General features: G+C 31.5%; 2 protein-coding genes across 5 annotated transcripts in view; both read right to left on the reverse strand.

Moving 5' to 3' along the window:
* Nucleotides 1–17814, reverse strand: part of LOC134687972 (alpha-N-acetylglucosaminidase-like) — a 33203-nt gene extending 15389 nt beyond the window's left edge. The window contains exons 1-17 of the mRNA XM_063548440.1: nt 17692–17814; nt 16321–16371; nt 15368–15525; nt 14555–14739; nt 13639–13786; nt 13125–13195; nt 12582–12743; nt 11860–11925; nt 10629–10692; nt 10311–10381; nt 9580–9654; nt 6267–6351; nt 5842–5991; nt 5386–5528; nt 5021–5093; nt 4110–4205; nt 2318–2403 (exon numbers count right to left, since the gene is read on the reverse strand). Coding sequence (XP_063404510.1) covers nt 2318–2403; nt 4110–4205; nt 5021–5093; nt 5386–5528; nt 5842–5991; nt 6267–6351; nt 9580–9654; nt 10311–10381; nt 10629–10692; nt 11860–11925; nt 12582–12743; nt 13125–13195; nt 13639–13786; nt 14555–14739; nt 15368–15525; nt 16321–16369 — 1682 coding nt within the window. The 5' untranslated portion in view covers nt 16370–16371; nt 17692–17814. The remainder of the gene's footprint in view (nt 1–2317; nt 2404–4109; nt 4206–5020; nt 5094–5385; nt 5529–5841; nt 5992–6266; nt 6352–9579; nt 9655–10310; nt 10382–10628; nt 10693–11859; nt 11926–12581; nt 12744–13124; nt 13196–13638; nt 13787–14554; nt 14740–15367; nt 15526–16320; nt 16372–17691) is intronic.
* Nucleotides 17815–22086: 4272 nt separating this feature from the next.
* LOC134687982 (microtubule-associated serine/threonine-protein kinase 3-like) overlaps nt 22087–27305 on the reverse strand; it is a 69021-nt gene continuing 63802 nt past the window's right edge. For all 4 annotated transcript variants that reach the window (XM_063548464.1, XM_063548450.1, XM_063548457.1 and 1 more), the window contains one exon: nt 22087–27240. In XM_063548464.1, the coding sequence (XP_063404534.1) occupies nt 26248–27240 (993 nt within the window). In that variant the 3' untranslated portion in view covers nt 22087–26247. The remainder of the gene's footprint in view (nt 27241–27305) is intronic.

The following is a 27305-nucleotide window of genomic DNA, read 5'->3' on the forward strand; positions in this document are numbered from 1 at the left end:
GCCTTTCAACCAAAATATACAAGTAAGGACATGTCGCAACTAATAATTTATGAAAAATTATTTGTCAAAATGTCATACAGTATTTGAAAAGAAGTGAAAATAAGCCAAAATCAAAATTTATAATATGACCTTGACCTTTGACATTGACCTCATTTTCATTTTTAGTACCAATGACCTCATGAAGACCTTAGGTCTCTATCAGTTATGGTTTACCAGTTGAAAATGCATATCGCTTGAATCAAATTAAAAAGGGGGAATAACTCTCATATGGAGTCCCCATAGAGCTATGGTTCAAACGAATATTCTTATCCTAAATATGTAACGAGCAATTTGGTAAAATAAAATCTTTTACGGTTACGAAGGAGAGATGGCCACAAGAAAAACAGTGTTTGGGGAGATAACTCTTACAACATAATGTATTTTGTTATAATTACATTTGATATATGTTTCATTATAATACTTTATTCTGATTGGCTAACTGCACATCACATCTTATTCCTCAAGCAATTGCATCACTCAATAAAACTATTCATTCATGATAACACGTGGTCCCACAATAAAGTGCACAGATGAATTGAATAAAAAAGTTATAAAATTCGTGTTTTCATGATCCTAGCTAAAAAAAGTAATTAAAAGTATTGAATGTTTCTTTTTGTAACCTCATAGGGTTGCAAAAGCTTTGACCGTGTGCACATTTTTAGAATGAAGCGCTTACGCTTACGCACTTCATACAAAAAGTACTTCGGTCAACGCTTTTACACCTCAATGAATTTACACAAAAAAAGCATTCAATACTTAAATGCAGTTGTAAATTTTTAAAGCAAAAAGAGTTAATACTAACTTTCACTTTTTTTGGATGTTCATGTACATTTTGTATGTATTTATTTTTCTCAACTACATGAATTTTTTGGTGTATTTTTAATGATATATATGAGTAGTCCAAATAATTATTACGTCTGGCAAGGCTTTTTAAATTTTATTCTGGGACACCTTCCTATGACCACAAGGCTATGTTAATTTTTTTCTGGGACGCCTTCTTAGGAAGCCTTCCTACGAACGTCTTAGGAAGGCGTCCCAGAAAAAAATAAAATAGCCTTGTCAGACGTCATTATTATTTGGACTAATACATGAGATATTGGATATTTTTATGCATGTTTGTTTAATGCTGTTTAAACATTACTGAAAAAAAACCCACCTTAAATTTGCTAACTATTTGGCATGAAAGTTTGATTTATTGAAAGGGACTCATAGTTTTCCATTTAATTTTAATAATTGTCTAATGGTTAAAACAATAGCTTCGTTGTTTACTTTTATACACAACAACATATTCACTTTGGTTTCGTTGTTTACCTTATATTCACTATGTACTTGGTAACAGTTATTAATTAATTGAATAGAAAATATTATAATAAATATTATTGGAAGCCGAAGTGACGTCAAATAGGTGCCGATTTGACTAGATGCCAATTTAACCAGGTGCCGACTTGACTTGTACGTTTCATTTCCTCTGCGATCGTTTGCGGTATTTTCTTGAGAAAACCTATTTTCCATCATCAAAGAGAAGAAGAAACTGCTTGAAATGATTCCCGAACGCTTCGTGATTGTTAAAATAAGTTTAATTCACTCAAAAAACAATTTTAAACTTGCGATGTTTAAACAGGAAGTTTCAAAAGCACGTGTAAAAGAAGAAATTAACCGGTGAGAGTGGAAATCCGTACATAACATATATCACTATAGTACGACTTTTAAAGCAAAACAGTTTCATCCTTTTGTAAAACAGTCTTAAATATACCTATCACATTAATGTTTGAAGGGTCTTAAGCTTATTCAAACCATATAAGTCGGTATGGAACACCAAAACGGAATGATAATAACCGATTATGTTTTGTAGTTTACAAAATTCTGGACTGGTTCCTGTCAAACTACAACACTTTGTTGGACTGTAGTGGAATACAAACAGAAACCAGTTAGTTTGTAAACTGGTTCCTGGCTGATTACTACACAATGCTCATGCATAATGATAACACAAGCACATTCCAGTTTGTATTGAAATTAGTAAATACGAAACCAAGTGCGGTAGGCAGAGAAATCAGGTCGGCAGTTATGGAACAATGACTGCGTCATTTTCCAAAAAATCGTCATATCATTGGACAAAGAACCATGATTTTTTAATAAATTAGTAGCCCTTGCTCTTTAAAGATGTATTAATAATATTACTAAGTTCTGGAAACATTTGGAAGCTAACCTAAAATTAGACTTCCCAGGTAGGGAAGCTTTTAATTGTTTGAAGTACCAAGTATTTATTTTTCAGACTTACTGAAATAACGAGTTATTCTTATACTGGTCAGCTGAATCTATAAATAGATCCCAGGCTTGATATAAATCTTCTGTATCATACCATAACTATTATATAAAATAAAGCATCATCATCATTTCTCAATATTTATGATTCAGAATGCAAATGAAATGTATTGAATATATTTTCTTAAGGTGGTACCCAACACTTTCACTAAAATTAATTTTGCTTGTTTAATTTTCATAAAATTTTGTCAAAGTATTTACTTTGACACTCTTTAACAATAATATAAAAAGTTTTTTTTTTTTTAACCAACTGTTTTGTCAGAAAAATTACACTCGTTATATATACCAATTTGACAAACACCAATTTTGATCATTTAGAAGCTGAATATTCCTTTTACAACACAACGTTATTAAAAAGTTTAGCTGACTTTACAGAGTTATCTCCCTGTAGTGCTAGGTACCACCTTAATAAACACATTTTTTAAGCTAATGAGTTTAAATCAAAGTATAGAAATTTTACCTAATAAAAGATAGTATTTACATTAAGTAATGATAGATTTCTGATGAGGCATTGTTTGGTGAGTTGATGAAGAAGTTGTATAATGAGTTATATTGCTCACTATTGTTGCCCCTGCTGTAAGTATTAGGTGAGTTGATGAAGAAAGTTGTATAATGAGTTATATTGCTCACTATTGTTGCCCCTGCTGTAAGTATTAGGTGAGTTGATGAAGAAAGTTGTATACTGAGTTATATTGCTCACTATTGTTGCCCCTGCTGTAAGTATTAGGTGAGTTGATGAAGAAAGTTGTATAATGAGTAATATTGCTCACTATTGTTGCCCCTGCTGTAAGTATTAGGTGAGTTGATGAAGAAAGTTGTATAATGAGTAATATTGCTCACTATTGTTGCCCCTGCTGTAAGTATTAGGTGAGTTGATGAAGAAAGTTGTATAATGAGCTATATTGCTAACTATTGTTGCCCCTGCTGTAAGTATTTGGTGAGTTGATGAAGAAAGTTGTATAATGAGCTATATTGCTAACTATTGTTGCCCCTGCTGTAAGTATTAGGTGAGTTGATGAAGAAAGTTGTATAATGAGTAATATTGCTCACTATTGTTGCCCCTGCTGTAAGTATTAGGTGAGTTGATGAAGAAGTTGTATAATGAGTTATATTGCTCACTATTGTTGCCCCTGCTGTAAGTATTAGGTGAGTTGATGAAGAAAGTTGTATAATGAGCTATATTGCTCACTATTGTTGCCCCTGCTGTAAGTATTAGGTGAGTTGATGAAGAAAGTTGTATAATGAGCTATATTGCTCACTATTGTTGCCCTTGCTGTAAGTATTAGGTGAGTTGATGAAGAAGTTGTATAATGAGTTATATTGCTCACTATTGTTGCCCCTGCTGTAAGTATTAGGTGAGTTGATGAGGAAGTTGTATAATGAGTTATATTGCTCACTATTGTTGCCCCTGCTGTAAGTATTAGGTGAGTTGATGAAGAAAGTTGTATAATGAGCTATATTGCTCACTATTGTTGCCCCTGCTGTAAGTATTAGGTAAAAAGAAGTGAATGAGTGATTGAGCTTCACACAGAATAGCATTATCTTAATTATCTTAATATAAAGTTTGATTTCAAATTTCAGTAATATATCTGATTGTAGTTTACGAAAAATTATGACAAAATTTTAAGGGAACACAGTGCTGGATATATGCATATAAATATTTTTTGCTAGTTTTATCATTATTGAATGAAATATAATTCTAATTATTCTAGTTATTCAAACCAAGGTCAACTACTGTGTATACTTACATAAGGTTTGAGTGGAGGATTATACTGTGGGCGACTTGTAGGTATACTTCTTGATCTGTGGTCACCATTATTTGTTGTATCATTGTATACACTTGACTAAAATGTCAATCAAAATGAAATCAATGTAAAAAATACTACATTAGTGGTTACAACCTGAAATGCTGCACAACTGTATTTACAGGAACTTATCGAGGATCTATACCCACCCTAAAAATAAAAAATATGATCACAGTTCTTAATTTTGGTTGATGACCGACAAACTGGTAATTGCTTACTGTTAATCTTCATCTAGAAATATCTCATTTTTCCCCCTTGAATTAGAGGGACTTGTTTTTGGTGAGTGGATATATGGATATATAGTTGATGGCTACCATGCACATATAACATCATTAAATATGTTATATGGAGTAGCAATTAACATGTTACTTGCAATAAATTATTCAGAAGGAATATATACCATTTTTTTTTTTTTTTTTTTTATACATGTATAGATTAAATCGTTGGTTTTCCTGTTCGAATGGTTTTACACTAGTAATTTTGGGGCCCTTTATAGCTTGTTGTTCGGTGTGAGGCAAGGCTCCATGTTGAAGGCCGTACATTGACCTCTAATGGTTTACTTTTTTAAAATTGTTATTTGGATGGAGAGTTGTCTCATTGGCTCTCACACCACATCTTCATATATACAAAGTAATATTGAAAAATATTGAAAATATCCAATTGTGCATGGTAACCATGGTTTAGAAAGACTTTCATGACTATTACTATACGATATGCAAATACTTTTTACATTGGATATTTATAATTATGATAAAATTTACATTAAACATATAGGTAAAGGTTTGATGCTAAAATAATATTACTATTTATTTTGCCGACTTCAGATAAGATAGAGTATACTGTTCAGATCTTACCTTCAAATATTGCCAAGCCAAGTCTACTATTTTGTTGTATTTCCCATATCTTTTAGTTGTATAATCAGAAATCCTATCAATTTAAAAGAAACAAAGCTAAATATGAATAAAACATAACAGATAAATAAATCAGTAGAAATGCATGCATTTTATCCTGTCTGACTGTTACTTATAAAATTTCCTTCACTCTTTCACTGGGCCAGGTGGAGACAGAATATTGAAATCCTTTGCACATCAGAAGTCACATCAAACCCCATCAACAACTGACATACAAACATTGAGTATAAGACTAACGAATACTAACTATCAATAATAATAACCCACAAAAACTTTCAAATAAGAATTTATCATTACTACTATCTCACCATTTAGAAACATCTCTTGGTTGTTTCCTCCATACATTTTCTAAGAAGAATTCATAAATAACTTCATTCTGGTTTATTCCCTCTGGTGTGAGTCCTAAACCAACCATGGTACTGTTAGTCATATTTCTACCTTCAAATGGTCCCTAAAATAAACCAAGAAAGAGAAAATAGAATAACAAAAACCCCTACCGATATATCTTACAAATATAAAATTTCAAGTAGTTTAAGTTTGCACCATAATTAGCACATAAAAAGTCTACTTTTATACTGGATATTCTTCCCAAAATTAGAACTACATAGCAAAGATCCATGTATTTTGCAATATACAGTAAATGATTTGTTAAACTATGTGCCTTTCATAAAAAATTTGCTGCAGTGAGCACCCGAATGGATATCGCTTAACTGCCATGTATTTCGTGTTGAGATATGTAAGGATTATGCTACATCTGAACTTACTGTGTTAATTTTGTCCAATATCCCATAGAGTTCTGACGTTCCTCCAAAATCATGAAGCATACACCATATAAATGGCTGTCCATAGTAGGAGTCGGTATAAGTATAAATTGGGGCAACTTCTGAGTATAAGTCAAGCACAACAATTCTTCCCTGAAAAAGAAATAATTAAGTTTCACACTATTTTATTAAAATATGAGTTCTCTACATTTTATTTCATTAAAATTTAGTGTAAATTTTAAAATCTTTACACTTAGATCCATTGATTGAAATATTTTCTATTTTTCCAAAATTTAATGAATCCTGAATTTAAAAAAAAAGTTCTTATCGCTTATTCTTGATCACATTTTGGTCTGAATATATAATATTATTCTATTATATATTCTTCTTATAAGCAAGATTGTGTTGAAACAACCATGTGACTATACCTCTGGGACTGATGTTAGCATGGCTCTGATCTGTTCTGGATGCCAAAATGAGGAATCAAAATGAAACAACCAGCCTTGCATTAACCTAGAAATAAAATTTATATAAAATTTCAATCAACTGATAGAATATATAACCTAATGAAAAAAATATGATAAAGTAATAGTACAAAATGTATTTCCATATACTCTAAATTTATTTATTATGTTAGTACCAATTTTTGTGGAATCTTTTTTTAAATTGAAAACTTGATTTCTTTGTTATAAGAAAATTTCTACAGGCCTAACAGCAATTTGTTATTCTCTGAACATTTGAATTCATCTTTCAAAACCTTTATAGAGCAAGCTCCATTGCCCCACAATCCCAATATAAAAGGCACAATCTTATAATGACCTAGCTGATATTATATTTTTTGTGTTAACTTTAAGATATTTTTTCTTTTTTTTTAGTTATGATATCAGGCAGTAATATTGTAACAGAAAGTAAAAAATATAATTTTAGAAACTATGGCATTGATTTGTGAACATATCTCCAAGTGAGGTTGAAATCACTTTTAAAGTAATTGATTTAGAATCCATAAACCATTTTTCTGCATTTCATAGATATAGGAAGATGTGGTGTGAGTGCCAATGAGAAAACTCTCCATCCAAATAACAATCTAAATAAAAAAGTAAACCATTATAGGTCAATGTACGGACTTCATCAGGGAGCCTTGGCTCACACCGAACAACACGCTATAAAGGGCCCTAAAATTACTAGTGTAAAACCATTCGAACGGGAAAACCAACGGCCTAATAAGTCTATTTTTGGTAAAGGAGTAAGTTTGGTAGGTGCCATATTTGGCCCCAATTATAAAGTTCATGGTAACTAGACAATAATTGTTTTAAGTTGCCTTAAAGACATGAGAAAAAATGTTAAACAGAGCTATTTGTGTCAAAATTTAATTCTAACAAGTTGATTTTTTCAATCCCAAAAAGGTAAAGATTTGTCAAAATCAGCAGGACAGTTAAGACAATTTGAAAGCAGCGTAAGGGAGGTAATCCAAAAGTAATATTTGAACTACTTCACACTACTTTTAAATATGTGTATTTGAAATTTACCAATATATATAACTTTAGTATTCATAAACTCCATTAGAAATTTGCCAATAACTTCAGTTTAATAAACTTCATTGGAAATTTGCCAATAACTTAACCCTTGTCGTGCGGGGGCCGTAATATTACGGCCGTACCCAGACCACCGTTATTTTGGAATCAATGGCGCTCCATACATTTAGAGGTCATCGTAATGCCATTTAATTCGTAGTGTATGCACGTTTCCTCAATCTGAAACTATTCATGTCATGTTTCTCACTTTTAATATTCATTTTGAGCTCAAATACCAACTTCAAAAAGGGGTTATTGGACAAAATTGTTTTTTTTGGAGGGATGGGCTTACCTTCCAGGTCTGAAACACGGAGTTCAGAGGACTGAAACCTTGACAAATACTGTTAACTTAAAGGCACATAACGACTGGTCGTGTTTATTATCAAAATAAGCCCAGGAAAGGACTACTTCTGGTTGCAAGTCCAGTTAAAGTTCAAAATCGGAAAATTTGGAAATTTGGTGAATTTTGATGCAAATGACCTTCTTTACACTGATGAACTAAGATCAGTTTCACTCTGTCCTAACAACTATTGTGATAAAAGTGTTCACTGGTGTCCACTCTACATGTAAACTACAGATGGATGCATCTATTAGCATCTCTTGGACATACAGGTCGAGAAAAAGAACAAAAAACATCAAAATTGACGCTTTTTGCACCTGAGGACCAACTTTGATGCAAATTCCCACCCACCCTTCCCCGCCTCCTCACCCCAAGCACCCCACCCTGTGATCCCCTATTTCAAATTTATTGCAATCAGTATGCATCAGCATCAGGGTACAGCTCATTTGAATATCATTTGCATATTTTTGCAAAAACTGGAAATTTAAACAATTTCTGAAAACAACTCAGCATGGTAAGGGTTAAGTATAATTGGAAATTTGCCAATAATTTTAGCCTAATTGGAAATTTGCCAATAACTTAAGTATAAGTAAATATAAATCTTTGAAATTAAAACACAACTTTAGAAACCTCAAAAAGGACGGTTTGGATTGATTTGGGGGATATGGTCCTGTTGGTTTAGGAATAAGGTGTATAAAAGGGGCCCAAATAAGCATTTTTCTAGTATCCAGTCAATAACTTATGGAACAGTGTATAGAATTGCCTGAAATTGTATCACAAGTTTCCACACCACAAAAGGATGGTTAGGATTGGAGTTGTGGAGTTATGACTCAATCTGTTTATGGATTAGGGACAAAAAAGGGAAAAACAAGGGTTTGCTCAGGTTAATGAACAATTAATTTAGCTTTGTTTCTTTCTGTTGGTACTCTTTGCTACTTTTTGCTTGTTCTAGTATGAAATTTTTTAAACTGTTTCTAGAAATTTATTATTGTCTTGAGATTATTAGTTGTAAATTTATTTTTAGAAGTTACAATAAATTAATATTAATTTTAACCATGACTGTATGTCATTTTATAATTTAATATTTTACAATGAATTTAAAAGAGTAGTTATTGTTGCAAACTCCATTAAAAATTATAATTGAGATTATTTTTGAAATAAGGGAAAGGGGTAGGTGAATAAAAATAAGGGAGGATGTTTCAATTTTTCTCATTAAAAAAATGTTAAGTTTATTAGACCACATTCATTCTGTGTCAGAACTTATGATGTGTCAGCTATTTAAACACAATCCAAATGCAGAGCTGTATCAAGCTTGAATGTTGTGTCCATATTTGCCCCAACTGTTCAGGGTTTCGACCTCTGCAATGGTATAAAGCTGCGCCCTGCAGAGCATCTGGATTGTACATATATGACCTTTTTTTGGTAACTATGACCTTGATCTTGAACCTTGTGGCCTCAAAATCAATATTGCTCTTCCTGTCATTATATGTGACCACAATTTTAAAGTGTGGTTGCAATATGTTTTTTTTATTTTATTAACCTCTTAAATTGTAAATGAATGACCGATTGATGGACATTTGGACGTATGATATATGAGTAAAAAACTATATAACATTGCTAATTTGTATCATGGAGGAAAATAAGTACATAATGGTCATTTCTGGGCCTTTTGTAGCTGACTATGTGGTTTTGGATTTGCTCATTGTTGAAGGCTGTGCAGTGACCTATACTTGTGTCATTTGGTCTCTTGTGGAGAGTTGTCTCATAGGCAATCATTCCACATTTTCTTTTTTTATATTTAATCACACAGTAGGTATCATAATATCTTACCAGATAGCGTCAGGATCAGCTGTTTGTAACACATCAAACATTCTACTGCCTACCTCATCCAAATACTGTGCTGAACTGTGAAGAAAATCATTAACTTACACTAATAACTATACATCATTGTGAAACTTGTTAAAATTGTCCTGTTTTCAAGTATTTTATCAAATAATCTGTAGAATATGAAATTTAAGCTACTGTAAAGTATGATTGAATACCTGCTTCCATAAATAAAGGAACATTTTTGTTTCAAAATCTTCAAAATTTTATTCAACTACATTGTATTTTAACCTGAATTTAATGAACGTTCTTATTATATTATCTGGAAATTCAAGTCCATAAAATTATACAAAGTTTGATATTTTATACTCTTAGGAAGTGATGTATCAGGGAAACCATTTTGAAATTTTAGATTTTTTGCACACCTTAAATGGAATAGCATCTTATTCTATAACTTATTGTGGATATTCCTAGAAATATTTTGCACCAATAAGTACATAAAAGGTAATACTTTTTAAATATGCAAAAATTTCTAGCTGTCAAAGATTTCTTGCCAAAATTGGATCTCAAAGTTCTGCCGAAAATTCTTTCTCAAAATCCAGACAGAAAAAAGGCTTCAGCATTATGTCACGGTATGAAGGTGTCACAAAAAAATCAAAATAGCCATTCAAGACACCATAATTATTGTGACTAATAATATACTATTAATATACAGAAACATGTATTAAAATAATTACCCTGATTTAGGTTGCATTTCATTAAATGAATCAATCTGGTAAATGTGGTCTACTCCAAACTCATACTCCATCTAGTGAAAAATGAATAAATATCATTTAAATCAATTTTTTTTTTTAAAGTAGATATATTTCATATTTATACTTACTTGACACCCATTTACATAAATATAGCATCGTCATACAATAGTATTGTTATTCATTTGGGCCAGGTGAGCTAAAAAAAGGTCTACAAAGTCTCAAGACATGATTATAAAAATTTACTTTCATGTTCATTTTTATAATCTACTTTTAGATTATTTTCAAAATAGTATACCTTACCTCTTTTATAAAGTTGACACCAATAAGTTTAAATAATGGATCAGCAAAGTCCAGCAAATATGTGCTATAAAATAAACAATAATATATCACAAGGAAATGATATACATCAAATATAACAAGGAGTTTTACACTTTGTCATTTCAGGAATATACCCACTTGAAATTCAAAGTATTGGAAAAAAGATCTGATTGATATGAAAAGGGTTCCCACATTACAACCCTTCACTGTCAAGCTGCTGAACAAACATGAATATAAAAGAGAGAAAAAAATATTTATTTTTGATGCATAAACACAGACAAATGTATGGTTGAGGTGAATGCATTATAGCCAACACTTCTAAAGTAGTGTTATAATTACCAAACATAATCTTCAATCTCAATTTTACAATCCTATTTTTGAGAAAAGGATACTTTGCTGACTATTCTTAATCAAAACATGGTTAGGTGTAAAATTATAACCTTGAATTAATGCAAGTTTTACCAAACATTATATCAAAACTTCAACTTAATACTATAAAATAAACAGCATGTGTTGCTAAGGAAATCTGTACTGGTATATATATATGTGTGCTGCGTCATTTAACACAGTCGAGTTAGATAATCTTGATTTCTTTAACTCTTCGTCAATTTATCCCTTTCTGCACCCATTGTATAATTTTTTTTTTATCAACGTGTGGTTCGTTTGATCTCAGTACTTCATTGGTTAAAATCCGATTATGACGTCGAATTTTCTTGCTGTCCTCTGAAATTCCTATTGTGACGGTATGAAAAAAGGCAACCATGTCTGATGACGTCACATAGAAAGAACACATCTTTTGACAAATCATTCGAAAAGAAGGAATAAGTTTGCCTGTATAATGTTAAAAAATCATAAGGGAAACAAATTCCACCACCAAACCTCTCTTTATCCACTCTCAATAGTTAAATTTTAAAGATTTAAAACGCTCTGACATTTGAAATTCGAACATTTAACTGCCTCAAGGGGATAAATATCGTATTACACTCGATGCAGTAGAAACCTTTAATCCTCAATTATATCCACTCAGATAGACATTGCTGACATCACATCCGACATTCTAATGCTTAAAGTTCAAAAGTGGATATGATTCCACAAATATCAATTGGCTGACAAGGAAAACAACGGAAATGTTTGGCAAAAAAGACAGATTAAGGGATAGGACACATTTGAAAGTGTTACATATATACTGCTGAATGCTTACAGAATACCTTACCAACAGTATGTGTCATCAAAACCATTCCAGTTAGGTAACCTGGATATATCTGCTGCAGGATACAATCTAAATGTAGAAAAATCATTTTGATTGTGAATGTCCCTTGTTATTTTCTACCTTTAAATGTAGAAAAATCATTTTGATTGTGAATGTCCCTTGTTATTTTCTACCTTTAAAGAGCATATAAGTTATTAGAATTTGCTATTATATCTTTTCATTTTGGAGCATTCATGTAATTTTTCTATAAAATCCTCATGCTTTACAGCTAATTTTAAATGGTAGACAATCAAATAATCTAAATTCCTCTTCTTCTTGATACACCTAAATACCATCCCATGTGTGGCTTGTTCAGTTTAATAAACTTTAGATACTCATTGTAACATTACCTTGTCATAGCTTTAGACTGATAGACAATTAGATACACATTGTAACTTGTTTATAACCATGTCATAGTTTCAGTCATATAGACATTAGATACACATTGTAACTTGTGTTTAACCATGTCATAGTTTCAGTCATATAGACATTAGATACACATTGTAACTTGTGTTTAACCATGTCATAGTTTCAGTCATATAGACATTAGATACACATTGATATTGTATTATCACCTTGTCAAAGCTTTAGCTAATAGACATTAGATACACATTGTAATTTGTTTATAACCATGTCATAGCTTTCGTCTGATAGACATTAGATACATATTGTAACTTAATTATGACCTTGTCATAGCTTCTGGTACATGTCCAGCAAACCCAGGTAAAACTGGTATCATTCCCAAAGCTCTCATCCTGTCTAATATCTTATGCTGTAAATCTAACTGGCCATCTAGCCAAGTCTGTGTAACAGGCCCTCCCCATCCTCTAAAGTTCCCCATTCTTGACCTGTCATAAAAAAGGCACTCAATCTATCACTTTAGTCATAGAGCATAATAACAGTGTAGTTGCATTTAAGAGTTATACCTTTTGTTGATGAACAAATAAAAGTGAGAATAGAAATGGGGAATGTGTCAAAGAGACAACATTCCGACCATAAAACAGACAACATTACGACCATAAAACAGACAACAGCAGAAGGTCACCAATTGGTCTTCAAAAACCCAAAAGTGATTACCTTTATCCCAAAGTTTCCTCCTTAGTACTTTAAAACACTAATTTAAGATATTTATTTCTATACCTAAAAATCTATAAATAAAAAATCTGAATGAAATGCATGTCTCATAAAATTCAAGAAATTACATGATATCCCAATAAATAAAATCTTACCATGCTTGAAAAGCAGGTCCACCAAAATGTTGCTGCATGTCTTTAAAGGTCATCCCCATCTTCATATATACCTGAAGAGAAAGTCAAACATCAAGTTACATTATACACGTACTAAGTTTTCCCCAAGTTTCTTTCTATTTTAATAACACAAATACATTGCTTTTGGTTATATGTGATATATGATACATGTACTACTGTTGGGAGTTTTATTGCTATTTTCTTATATTTTGTTTTGATTTATTTGTGTGTGATGTTCAATATCAAGCAACACAACTAAGACATTTTTTCTAGTCCAGTAGAGTAAAAACAGGATGACATCATTGGCCAACATCATGTTACCTAGGAAAATATCAATTAATACATTATCTTTGGTCTTTCATTTCAAAAAAATTTGTTGGCTGCATCTCATCTCAGGCATATTGCCCTGTTTAGAAATTGGAGCCAAGAAACTCTCTCTTTTTTCCAAAAATCATAGATAACCTAGAGGTGAAATACCTGTGTAAATGGTACATACCTTCTGAAATATAGCCTCTTGACCATTAAATGCTAATGGGAGATTTATTCCATGTAATGCCATCCAATCTATTTGTTTTTCCCAGTCTTCCCACTTATACCAAACAAAGGAGTAGCTCACTGTACATACATTCTGATAAAATCTAAACCTAAAAAGATGTTTAAAACTGACTGTTCAAAGGATCATACATGTATCATCTATACTTTCATTCAAATATGTCTAAAGCAGTCCTAGCCACAGAGACATCAGAATTTTGAAAACATTTTCAGGACCCCTAGTGACCTGTTTAGCAGATATATATCTTAAATCATTGTAAGTTTTTTTTAATGGGAATAATTGATACTATACTACGCATTGCTAGCAAGTATCTTGGTTCCAACATTGGTAATTTTATAAAAATTGATGAGACTGCTTAACTACATTGTAGTTCCTGTGGTCATGGAAACTCTTTCAAAATTCTAATTTCAAAGTAGCTTAATCTTTTTCAGAGATTTACCCAGTATAGTCTATAATTTCTTATATCTGAGGCAAGAGATAAGGCTTGCAGATGAATACCATACGTCTATACTTATAGTGCTTGGCTTCTATTTATACTTTAAGCTTAGACATTCATCAACCAAATTCTTCCATTAATTCATTGCCTTGGAAAACATCTAAATTCAACATCATACTTTAACAGAATATTGGAAAGTGATATAGTATGCTTGTTATAGATGTTTGTTATGTTTCAGAGCAGAATTTCCATGCAATAGTAGCATGCATCAACAATTGTGGTTAAATTCTGAGATAAAACATGGCTCCTGAAAAGAAAACCTGTGGTATCATGGTAAAGTTACCTCATTGATAAGAAAAACTACCAGACTAAAAAAAAACCAAAAAAACCCAATAAAAATATGTTTATTATACATATACTAACCTGTCATTAGCAGACACCGTTACACCTGACTTTGGTAGTTTGGGAAGTTCTTTAGGAATCCGTAATTGCTGTCCACCCCATGTTATCTGGCAATTGCAATAATTGGAAAGATAGTAGTATAACCCCATGGCAACAGCTACACCTGTACTGCCTTTCACACTCACAGTTCCATTGCTATGATAAAGCTGAAAATATTCATAAACATTAAAGGATGGTAAATGCTATTTTGTATTGATGAATAGTCTCTTTGCCAATTCCTGTTTTTGACCCTGTAACTAGAGCGTAATCTGAGTAATCTTTAAGGTTTTCAAATCTTTTAATTACATTAGTTTGTTGTTAAGCTAAATTTCTGATACCGGAAATTATTTTTCAGGAAAAATTAGTTAATCTGCCGATACATCACTTTCATTTCATCATGCTTTGCATTGGCAATATAGCCAATATTGTCCAGTATATATAAATGTAGAAACAGACTATGATTGACAAAGGGAAGGACTCCAATTTGCCAATTTATCTCAAAGATTCCAAAAAGAGCTCAGAAATATGGTAAGGGAAAAGTTTAACAATCAAGTAGATTTCACATGAAACCCCAAAAATATTTGGGGCAGAAGATTCTTGTTTCCTTCATATCAGTTACTCTGTTGGAGTTTTGGCATTTAACAAATAAAACTGACATTATGTGATATTGAATCATGAAGAATGAAACAAACATAACAACTGAAACCTGAACTCTTTAAAGTCAAATTTATAAAATGTTTTAAGGAACTCTTAAAAAATATTTTCTACAAAAAAACTACACATTAAAATGCATACATGAAAAGCATCTATTTTCTTTTCTGCTATTGTTGGATCAACAATAGCTTTAAACTGACTGGCTCTGGCACCAACAATTCTCTGTATAAGGGAAGTAACTGTCCTCTGCTGAACATTTGCTGGGACTCGTGAGTATAACACATCCAGTGATGAAAATTCTATTAAAGTATAAATAAATGCAATTGAAATGATAAATAAGCATATTTTTTGCAATGTCTATGAAAATCAGTAGTTCCTACTTTATTTAGACAATTCTTTTCAGTTTTAGTACTCTATCATGTCTATTTAGATATTTAAAAGTATCATATGTTATCTCGTACAGTTTGAAAATTACAACATGGAAGTTTACTCACAACAGAACTGAAGATCCAGGATAAATAATTCCTTAACATTATTCCAGAAAAAGGGGTCAATATTCTGTCTAAATAAAATCAAGACTGAATTTGATATTTGAGTTACAAAGAAATTAATACACTAATTGAAATAAAGGGTAAGCATAATCTGATGTTCAGTGGTTGTTGTCTGTTTATGTGGATCATAAGTGTTTCTTGTTTTTCGTTTTTATATAGATTAGACCATTGGTTTTCATGTATGAATGGTTTTACACTAGCAACTTTTGGGGACCTTTATAGCTTGCTTTTTGGTGGAAGCCAAAGATCCGTGTTGAAGGCTGTACCTTGACCTATAATGGTTGACTTTCAGAGGCAGATTTAGGGGGGCCCAGGCCCCCTCTTTTGGGAAAAAATTTGGTAGCTTATATAGGGAATCATTGAAGCGTAACTGGAGCGGGCCCCCTCTTAGGTCAGTCAGTGGGCCCCCACTTATGAAAATGTCTGGATCCGCCACTGACTTTTATAAATTGTTACTTGAATGGAGAGTTGTCTCATTGGCATTCAAACCACATCTTCCTATATCTATTGACATCTTTAAAAAAGTAATAGAATTTCACCTACCTTTTGCCTCACCAACACAAACAAGTAGAGTCAGTACAATCAACATCATTTCTATTAAAGAAAAAAATCATTGGTGCAGATACTTTTAAATAAATACAAAAATGTATTTAACAAATAGTCAACATAAATCCTGTTGAAAACAATTAATTTTTGGACAAGCTTTCAGTAACTAGGGATACTCTTAATTTGGTACTGTTTGAGTATCTTTTATTTTGATAACTGTGTACTTACCATATGTTATACTGTTGCATTTTTGTCTAACTTTTAGGAGGATACTTGATGAATCAAGAACATGTTAAGCCTATCTTATTCTTTAAGCCAGTGTTAAAAGCAAGGAGTCTTTGTTTCAGGGATTGTTGTTGGTTGCCAGTTCATTATATCCTAAATTTTAACCAGTCTGTTAGCTCCTTTTTTTTCTTTTGTTTTCTTTTTTTAAGTTTTCAAAATTACATGTACTATAACAATAAACATGGATTTAGCTCGCTGTTAAAAACTGTGCTGGTACCACAAGTTGTAAGATTTTTTTTCAAATTTTAGTATCCCATTCATATGAGTGGTCTTAATTTGCAATATGTAATGTGTAGTAAAATAATAAAGATTATCAGAATTTGCATTAGGCTTAGCCATGGTAATGAAGGGTTTGGACTACATAAGGTTCACCATAACAAAACCTCTTAGGCAGTCACTGCAGACCATTTTTTCCTGAGAGGGAGCATCTCAAAGTTGTGACCCAACTAAGCTTATTTTTACACCTTCTCAGAGACATATAATACATCTGCCTTCTGCAGGAACGTAAAACAAATGCTCATTAAAATCCAACATCTTTGAGGGGGAGGACAGGGGGTACCCTTCTCCCTTCTCCCACCCCTCTTCTCCTTTCTCCTATCCCTGTTCTCCTTTCTCCAATTAGAATAAAACATCTCCTTTTGAGATATTTTTTCTTGAAATATTAGATCATTTTTTAAAAGGAGAGATATTTTATTTTTTCTCCTTTCTCCAACTTTTTCTCCTTTCTCCCAGCCCTCCTCTCCTTTCTCCCACCCCTATCTCCTTTCTCCTACCCCCTTTCTCCCTGTCTCCCTTACCCCTGTCCTCCCCCTCATCTTTCTGTAACATGCAAAATACATTGGTGGATGCCAGGCCTTTTTAAAAAAAATTCCAAACTGCACAGGTAAGTCTGTACTCAAAGTAGTTTTTGAGGTGAAAATACGGTCTTATGTGTACATTTGTTATGATAAACCTTAATTTGGGCTTAAAGATTTCGAGAAAGATTTACAACCAAATAATAGTGATTGTTTTGTACATTTATTTACGGAAATTGTTCTTGATAGTATGCTGTTATCTTGTCATTTTAAAAGTGGATTGACCTACCTTGCTATAAAAACTTGTATTCAATCCTATTGTTTATTTTAACAATAATGAATAAAATGCTTGTCATATCTATGTCGTTGACCGTTGATCGTTTTCTTGTTGATAGGTACATATTGAGATAAGGGAGAGAAACATAATGATAATGATTAACTTATATACTGCCAATGACAATTGTATTTTTTCTCTTTCATTAATTGCACTTCATTGGTGACACCACAATTATTATGCACTGTAATTCTGGATCAGCCTTGTAATAACTTCTTCAGACAAGTTTGGTTGTTTTCTATGTGGCAAATAACAATATTTTGTTTACAGTACCAGAGACATATAATACGTATTATACGTCTCTGACAGTACTAATAAAACAGGAATGCTCATAGATTTGTGTCGGTAGTATTGACTATTAAAACACATGTGTTCCTTTGTTTTGTATACCTTTTGAGTTGACTTACAATTGTGTCTTATCGGGGCCTTTTATAGCTGACTATGCGGTATGGGCTTTGCTCATTGTTGAAGGTCGTACGGTGACCTATAGTTGTTAATGTTTGTGTCATTTTGGTCTTTTGTGGATAGTTGTATCATTGGCATTCAAACCAAATCTTCTTTTTTTATATTTACAGCAGATTCCAGCGAGTATGAAGCTACATGTAGATTCCTTGCTTAGCTTCCTTGCTAGCTCAACCATGAAATCATTTTTAGGTAAGGTAAACTAGCCTTTGGGTGGAGTCAATAGTTAAATAGAGAACCAATCAGAACTAGTGACAGAATATAAACATTGTAAAACTAGTTTTACAAGTCAGTTTAAAAATAAGTTTTCAAAAATTTATTTATAATTATAAGCAAATTCACAAGAATGCTGTAGGTGTGTTTGATTTGCCAATTTCATTTTAATCAATTACTCAGTTCATTTATAAATCCAGTTACATGTATGTGTATGTACTTTACAATGGTACAATCACGGCGTAAATATAATGTTTATGATCCCTTCTGTTGGCTTTAAATTACAAATTTTTCAAACTTCAATAGTTTGAAAACAGCAAAGATAATGAATAATAGAGATTGCCTATTTTGTACATATACAAAGGGGAAACTTTGAGCAAGAATTATTATTTATAGTTTCATTGCATTTAAAAGTGAAACTGGATTTTGTGGCAAATAAACCAAGGTTTTTGTAGAAAATCCACAGATATTTTTGTAATAAAATTTTAATCATTGATTCCTCACTAGATTTTCTATGTATGATGTGCTAGCATTTATTGTTGAACAAAAAATTCGAAACAAACTTTAAATTAAACAAAAATCGTACTAAGTCACGAGAGTCGAGTGAACCCTTGAAGGTGTACTTGAATTGGTCCATAATCACTGCTTGCAATAATCCTCCATCTATCAAACACCAAATTGCCAACTATGACATTACCAGAGGAACGGTGAGGATTTTCTATAAAATTTCCCTTTGTTTAGCATTGAATCGACACTAAATATTATCATCCTTGAACAAAACATAAACCGTAACTCTGCGTCTAATTTATTGTAATACAAAGAATTTTTTAATTCTATCAGAAATGAAATTTAATTTGCAAAGTTGTTAAGGTAAACCTGTTCAGGCCCGTAGCCAGGAATTTCCAAAGGGGGGTTCGTTTGACTCACAAACTCGACTTTAACAGTCACAATTCGAACAGAACATCGACTTTAACAGTGCTTATTAGTTTTCAAGGGGGGGGGGGTTCCTCCGACCCCCCCCCTGGCTACGGGTATGTCTGTTTGTATGAAACATACATATTATAAACAGGCGATTGATATGAGTGTTTTCATTGGATGGTGAATTGGTGCTATGCTCCTCCCAATTTTAAGGCAATAATCATTTCATGGTTGAGCTAGCAAGGAAGCTAACCAAAGAATCTACCTGTAGCTTCATACTCGTTGGAATCTGCTGTAATTTTAAATTACAATCAACTTAGTTTCTGTATGGGCTTTTAGTGTCTTAAAATATTTCCAAGGGTTACAATTACTATGGAATTCATTGTGTGCCGTTTTTGGATAGAAAGTCATGTCTTTTTTATTGCATATTTATTAAAAGAGGGGCTAAAAGGTTTTGCTCATTTTTAAATGTGGTCTACAGTTTTGGTTTCTGTGTCATTTGGTCTTTTGTATTATGTTGTCTCATTGGCAATTATACCACATCTTCTTATTTTAATACATGTAAACATATATGTTCATCTTTTTATTTGCATAACTCTAGTACTAGTATTTAATTCATTGTGTAGAAAATATAGTACATGTAGCTTCAATCCTGGCAAATTAATGTTTTTTATGTTAAGGAATAACTGTTGATTTTTTCCATTTATAAACACAAAAGGACACTTAATATCCGACTTATATTAGTGCACATCTAAATATGTCACTCAATATGGCATAGCTGAAAGAAGCAGAGACAATTGTGTTAGAAACATGCTTGGATGGAAGACGTAGGTAAATAAGTTTTCCCAAAATACCTGCTCCTTTGGAACAGGGTTATAATAACTGACATTGAAGTTTACGTGATAAGGTCAGTTTTGTAGACTATTTATAATTACTAAAAGAATACAGAAGTAATGGTATAATAATGCATGACAACTTCATCTTGTTAAAGAGAATTCTTGAGTAAACTATGATACTTTGAACGGCCACTTGAACCTGATTTGATTGTTGAACATTTTAAAAATTCTTGGTTCACCTATTATAGCTATCTGATGTACAGTAGTTGTCATTTGTTTATGTAATTTATACATGTTTCTCGGTTGTTTTTTTTTCATTGGCACTCACACCACTTCCTATGGCTATATACTCACAAATTCCACAGTAGATCAAACATCTTTTCCCCTTACAAGTTTGATAAGATCAAATACATGTGGTCTTGTTAGTTGATTGTAATGTTTCCTTACAAATTTGACCAAACTAAATAAACTGTGGTCTAATATTTGATTGTTATGTTCTCTTAAAGTTGGACAAGATCAATAAAAGAGTTCTGATGACCCCACATTGCACACATTTTATCAATCCAAGGTACAAGGGCATTGACTAAATGAAACACTCTTTTTTCGTTCTTTACAACAATTAATGAATTTATAATTATCTTAGAGAAATGAAGACTTCAGAGAAAGGAATGAAGGCTTCTGAGCAAATGCAACTTGTTAAAAATATTTGATCAGCACTGATTTTCCTAAGTGTCAAATGTTGTTATAAAACTATAATAATGGGTTTCTTAAAATTCTGTCAAGAATTGCACACATGAGAACACTTACAATTCAATTTTCATTATTATCAATAGATCCAAGGGACATAGCTCTTAACAAGAATGTGTCCAAAGTACACCGATGCCCCACTCGCACTATCCTTTTGCATGTTCCATGGACCGTGAAATTGGGTAATAATCTAATTTGGCATTAAAACTAGAAAGATTATACTACAGGGAACATATGTACTAAGTTTCAAGTTGATTGGACTTCAATTTCATCAAAAACTACCTTGATCAAAAACTTTAACCTGAAACTTCCACTTTCATTTTCTATGTTCAGTGGACTGTAAAATTGAAGTCAAAAGTCTAATTTGGCTTTAAAATTAGAAAGATCATATCATAAGCAACAAGTGTACTAAGTTTCAAGTTGATTGGACTTCAGCTTCATCAAAAACTACCTCGACCAAAAACTTTAACCTGAACTAATGGACGCACAGACAAACAGACGCACAGACGAACGAACGGAGCCACAGACCAGAAAACATAATGCCCCTCTACTATTGTAGGTGGGGCATAAAAATAATTGATAGGCACTGACTTTTATATTTGTTTGAGACATTGATGATATAAACTAACCTGCCTTCTGTTCAGTGTGATGCAAGACTCTGTGTTAAGGCCATACTTTGACCAATAATGATTTACTTTTTCAAATTTTGACTTGGGTGGAGAGTTGTCACTTTGACACTTATACCACATCTTATATCTGTCATGTAAATTTCATAAAAATCTGGCAGGATTTATACAAATGAGAGTTTTAAAATGCAATTTTCAATATAATCAATATTTCCAAGGGGCATAACTCTTTAAATATGTGTTTAGCACTGATTTCTGAACCTCTCAAAAACATTGATGGTATAAATTTCATAAAAATCTGGCAAGAATAGCACAAATTGGAGTTCTCATCAGGTAATTTTTTATATAAATCAATATTTTCAAGAGACATAACTCTTTTAAAAATAATTAATCTGCACCGATTTTCGACTAGTCAAAGAAATTACAGATATTAACCTATACTATAATTTCATAAAGAAATTGGCAAGAATTGTACACATTAGAGCGCTTTGTTGATTTTGCATAACCTGTTTGTTGAACTGTTCATTAGAAATAAATAAAACACTACACAAGTTTTCTGTCTTTTTACTTCAGTTTTAGCTGAAACATCTATAATATGCACGAATGAAAAATAGCTACTACATTTATATACAGGCAGTGACTAGTTGTAACACAGCAATGAACTATCACATTGTATAATGATTAAATGAAATATTACAAAAATATTCTCCTATAAATAAGTGAAAAAATAAATGATTTACTACCATATAAACACCATTCTGTGAAAACTTAATTATAAAAAAATATAGAAAAATACAAACATTTCCTTACTACCACTGTTAAGTATTAAGTTGGGGAAGGATAAAAGAAAAGATTCCTTTATTTTTATTGAATAACAGAATAATTGAGTTGTTTAGTTTTGAAATTATCCCTTTTGAAACTACAGGATGAAGAGGGGGTGTGGACTAAACACAAATCCGGACAATATATGACCAAATACAGTATTGAATCGTTACAAGGAAAATGATGTAAAACAAATACTATGTATACTTGACATGTTATATATTTACCACTCAAATCAAAACTCATTATTTATCATAAAAAAACAAAATCCAGAGATAAAAAATCCTACTGATATAACAGTATTTATTGTCCTTTTCATTATGACACAAAATGGATTTGGTCCCTTATACATGTAATTCTGTTATGGTTTTAGAATGTGTCGAAAATTTAGAATTACCGCTTATATGTTATACTTCAACCAGAACTGGGGGGAAAAAATATCAGAAAATATACACAATTGCTGAATAGAAATAAGTTAAAAATTAATATACAAGGTATGCAAATATTGAAAAGAAAAAATATCAAAATATAAAAGTATGATGTACAGCATTATCTAATTTAAATCTTATGTTCTTATGAAGAGGGAGGATTGTGGTACTATTTTAAACCATTGTTTGATATTTCAAAATTTGAATAACACTCTATGGTTTTTAAATTGCATTTTGTATTCTAAAAGGCGTTGTAAGGTAGTCTTAAAGTATAAAGAAATTATGGCATTTTTCTCCAAAAGTAGTTCATTACCCATTTTCATTCTCAAGTTTCATATCACGCAATTTCCAACACTATATCTTTTAAAAACATCCTTGTTAAATATTAAGAAACAGGATGTGCAAAATGCTTACAATTTGCTGGAGAAAAGAACATGTATATATGCGACTAGAATAATTTATACTAAATTATGGAATTTTGAAATAGACACTAGAACATTAGCCTTATCAAATACCTTAACACAACAAGAAGAAGAAATATTAGTTGACAATTATTGTTTTCTTGATACATAACACAATAAATCAATTTACAGTACAACCTTTTATAAGTCTTCATTATTTTAATTATCTGTACTTTTATTTAAAGTCATTTTAATTTTTTAATTAACCAAATTATTTTCAGTATCTATCTTTTAAAATGTGTTTTTCGTAAGATAACAAAATACAAAACTGAAATAGATAAAATTCCCACAAATTAATTGCATTTTTTTAGCAAAGATGTATGTCTCTTTCTACTGATCATTTGAGTTGAGATAGAAGAATACTTGCATACTCCTTCATATACAAATGCACAAATATTCCTTCAATTCTTTTTAAGCTTTAAAATTCTCTTTAAATCCGATTTCCCTGAAACTTTTTTTTCTACTAGAGAAATTAATCTGTAAATTAAATATGACTTGAAAAAAAATTATGAATAAGAACCAACATTCTTTTTTGTCTTTATGAAATATATATCTAACCGGAAAAGCTTTGGAAAATTTAGAATAAAATATTTGTTGCTAATTAAAAACGACAATTTCTAACTATTAAATTAAGGATAACAAAGTTATTTTATCACTAGTATTAACAATTAAGTGGATATATATAAATGGAGGAAAAACATCTATCATAAGTACATTTTATCAGACATGCTACAATGAGTTAAACAATGAATTAAACAATGAATTAAATGTCATGGACTGTAATGGTATAATGACAATGTGATATACAGCTGCTTATGATTTTGAGATCATTTTATAATAAAGTGAAAATATGGAGTACAATAAACAGATTTGACTTCAAGACTAAAAAAAAAAGATTTATTATTTTACTTTAGCAAGTTTCGAAAAAATTGTGAAACACAATTTGACTCATCATTCTATTGGATGTTTGCTGAACTTATGAACTATTTCCACACAAAGAACTTATATTTCAAATATTTCAGTCCTATCTTGATATAAGAAGATGTGGAATTAGTGCCAATGAGACAACTCTACATCCAAGTCCTTGTTTGGAGTAAATTATTAAAGGTCTAATTACAGTCTACAACACAGAGCCTTGGCTCACACAGAACAACAAGCTATAAATCCAGAAAGTTTGGTTTGTTTGTTGTACTCCATAAATGTGCATACAAGAGACAATGACTGCAGCAGATCAATACAAAAATATACAGACATAACAATATCACATGATTACAACAACTGCCATATCTAATTTTCAAACTTCTGTACACATTAACAATATATACACCAATCATTTAGTAACATCAAATATAAAGTCATTTCAAGCAAAGTTTTGACCCTCCCTCTAAAAAGTTTACGCGTAATGTAAGAATAAAAAAATACTCACAGCATTCTTTCGACTCATTTTCATACTGATTTAGTAGCACTTACAGGTACTTAAAAAAAAAGTTTACAATAAAACCAAATACTAAAAGCACTGAACATTTTTTATATAACTCTGTCCATATAACAATAAGGAACATATAAATGGACATTAATATTATGAATTGCTTATTTTGATTTTATTCAACAAACATCAGATTAATTACCTAATCAGTCAAATTATATCAAAATGTAAACAAAAAATGTATATTATTGTGAAATCTAACATTTCCTCAATACTCAAAATAAGGGTCAACAAGATACCTTAATATTTTGCAATCTTATTAATTTTGGTGAGGTTATTCTTTTGTTAATTTTGTAATATATTCATTCAAAAATGTCCACTCACTTAATTTTTTTTAAAGCATTAGGTCTGCAGCCTCAATCAGACCTTGTATGAATGCTTTGCAAATGAATATTATATGGTCAAATGAATATTACTAGATATACACAAAAAGATTTGACAAGACATTGAATAAATATTAAAAAAAAATCACAGCCACATCTTACACTTTCATAGAGCACTACACAATTAACACAGCACTGATACTACATAGATTTGGTTTGAAAATTAGATATGGGAATAATCTCATAATAACAAACAAAATGCCATTTAACATAATTTAATTAATTAAGACATCATTTTTCTCTAATACACCGAAAATTGAAAGCACCTAGTAGTTAAGTATACATCACAGTTAAGTTTGATTATTATCCCATGTCTATTTATAGATTTATATTTATAGATTGGGACTAATTTCTATTTACAATCAAAATGGCCACAGTGATTCCTTTGCCCATAATAGCTCTGTTTATTTGCAATATATGGAATGACTACAGAGATTTGCTACATTTATCCTAAATTTGAGCCTTCATACTATAAGAATTGTGCATTTTGGAAGCTAAAATCATTTTACTATACATTAGAGTTTTAGAGTAATATAATACATTAGAATTATTAAAATGAAAATATTAATATTATCAGTCTGTTCCTCTGTAAAATGAAAATAAATTTCATTACTTATTTGCATATTACTATTACATGAAAAATCCAAATAAAAATGGGATGAAAAAGATGGACTTGATATAATATGATACTAACATGATAAATTCCATCTTTGACTGTTTTTAATCTTATAGAATTTGTTTCAGAAATTTTATATCTTAAATCAAGTTTTGAATAAACATGAAAATAGGATGACAGCTGTTAATTATATATAACATATTGTTTTGATGAAGAGGAACAGACTAATGCTTATAATGTCTTGAATTGGTGTAATAATGCTATATAAATCACAATTACAATACTGTGTAAATAAAATGATTTAACAACATGTATACATAAATTTACAAAAGACAATGCATTTATATTAGAATTGATCATCACAATAATTCAAGCTAATAATTCTATAAATCACTAAAGAATACAAAGCTGCACATGAACATATTTGGAAGTTATAATACATATTAGTCTGTTTCAAGACCAAGTTAGTTAACAGTTTCATGTGTTAATGCCTTGTCTTATTACATACTGGTTTCACAAAGACTCGAAATGATGGGATTTCCTTTCTTGTAATGACCCCTTTCTTTGCGGCATGATTGTTTTTTCTGCAGACTGAGGATGTAACCTGTCAGGTGATAAGGCTCTCCGTAACAATGGTGAACTTGGCTCACAACTTTTTGGTCTAGTAAAAGAATGTTTGCGAGACAGATTTGTTGGTGGAGACGAATTGGTTCCCGAAGTATTAAGTTGTGATGGAAAAGTTTGTTGTGGCATATTTGAGGTACCTGCATGATAAACAGCAGAAGATTGTGTAAAAGCTAATGGACTAGGACTTCTGGTGGGTGATGGTGGCAATGGTGAGGGTGAGGGAGTCCTGGCCAGAGGTGATAGAGGAATATTATGAACTGACTTCCTCCTATGTGGTGATTTCAAACTTCCTTGTTTCTTGTGTTTGGCTAATCCATGCAGAGAACTTGGTCGACCAAAGTGAGATGAGTTACTTGCTGGAGAATTTGGAGTACTAGAACTAGGTGAGCTACTGTTGGAAGAATTTGCTGCAGAAGAGTCTGGTGACCATGGCATTTGTATAGGAAGAGAGCGGGATGACCGAACCATTCCATGGCCACTGTCACCACAAGACCAAGATTTACTAAATGCTGATATGCTGTGAGATCGTCCTGTTGGTGGTGGTCCTGGCGGTAATACAATGTGATCAGTCTTTTTTGTACTTAGTCTTCGAAATAACGATCTACTTTTCTTTTTCTCAGTATTTTTCTCCTTTGCACTTTTCTTCTTTGTTGCTCTACGAGCCATTTTCCCTGGATGAGCACGTTTCTTTCTGACCATTGTTTCTATGCCTGATTTCTCAAGTGGAACTGTCCTGACTCGCAGTTCCTTCCCACTTTTTAGAATCATTTTTACAACATTAGTGTGCAGTAAACCATGGATCAACTCATCATTTACATGTGTTATCAGATCACCTGGACGTAGACCATTTTCATAAGCTGGACCATCTTGCTCGACAGACTGAAAAAGATATATGTGTGTCATAATTAAAACTGTGCTGTTAAACCTGTATTACTATAATTTAT

The sequence above is a fragment of the Mytilus trossulus genome, chromosome 1, assembly GCF_036588685.1.
Source record: "Mytilus trossulus isolate FHL-02 chromosome 1, PNRI_Mtr1.1.1.hap1, whole genome shotgun sequence".
NCBI lineage: Eukaryota > Metazoa > Mollusca > Bivalvia > Mytilida > Mytilidae > Mytilus > Mytilus trossulus.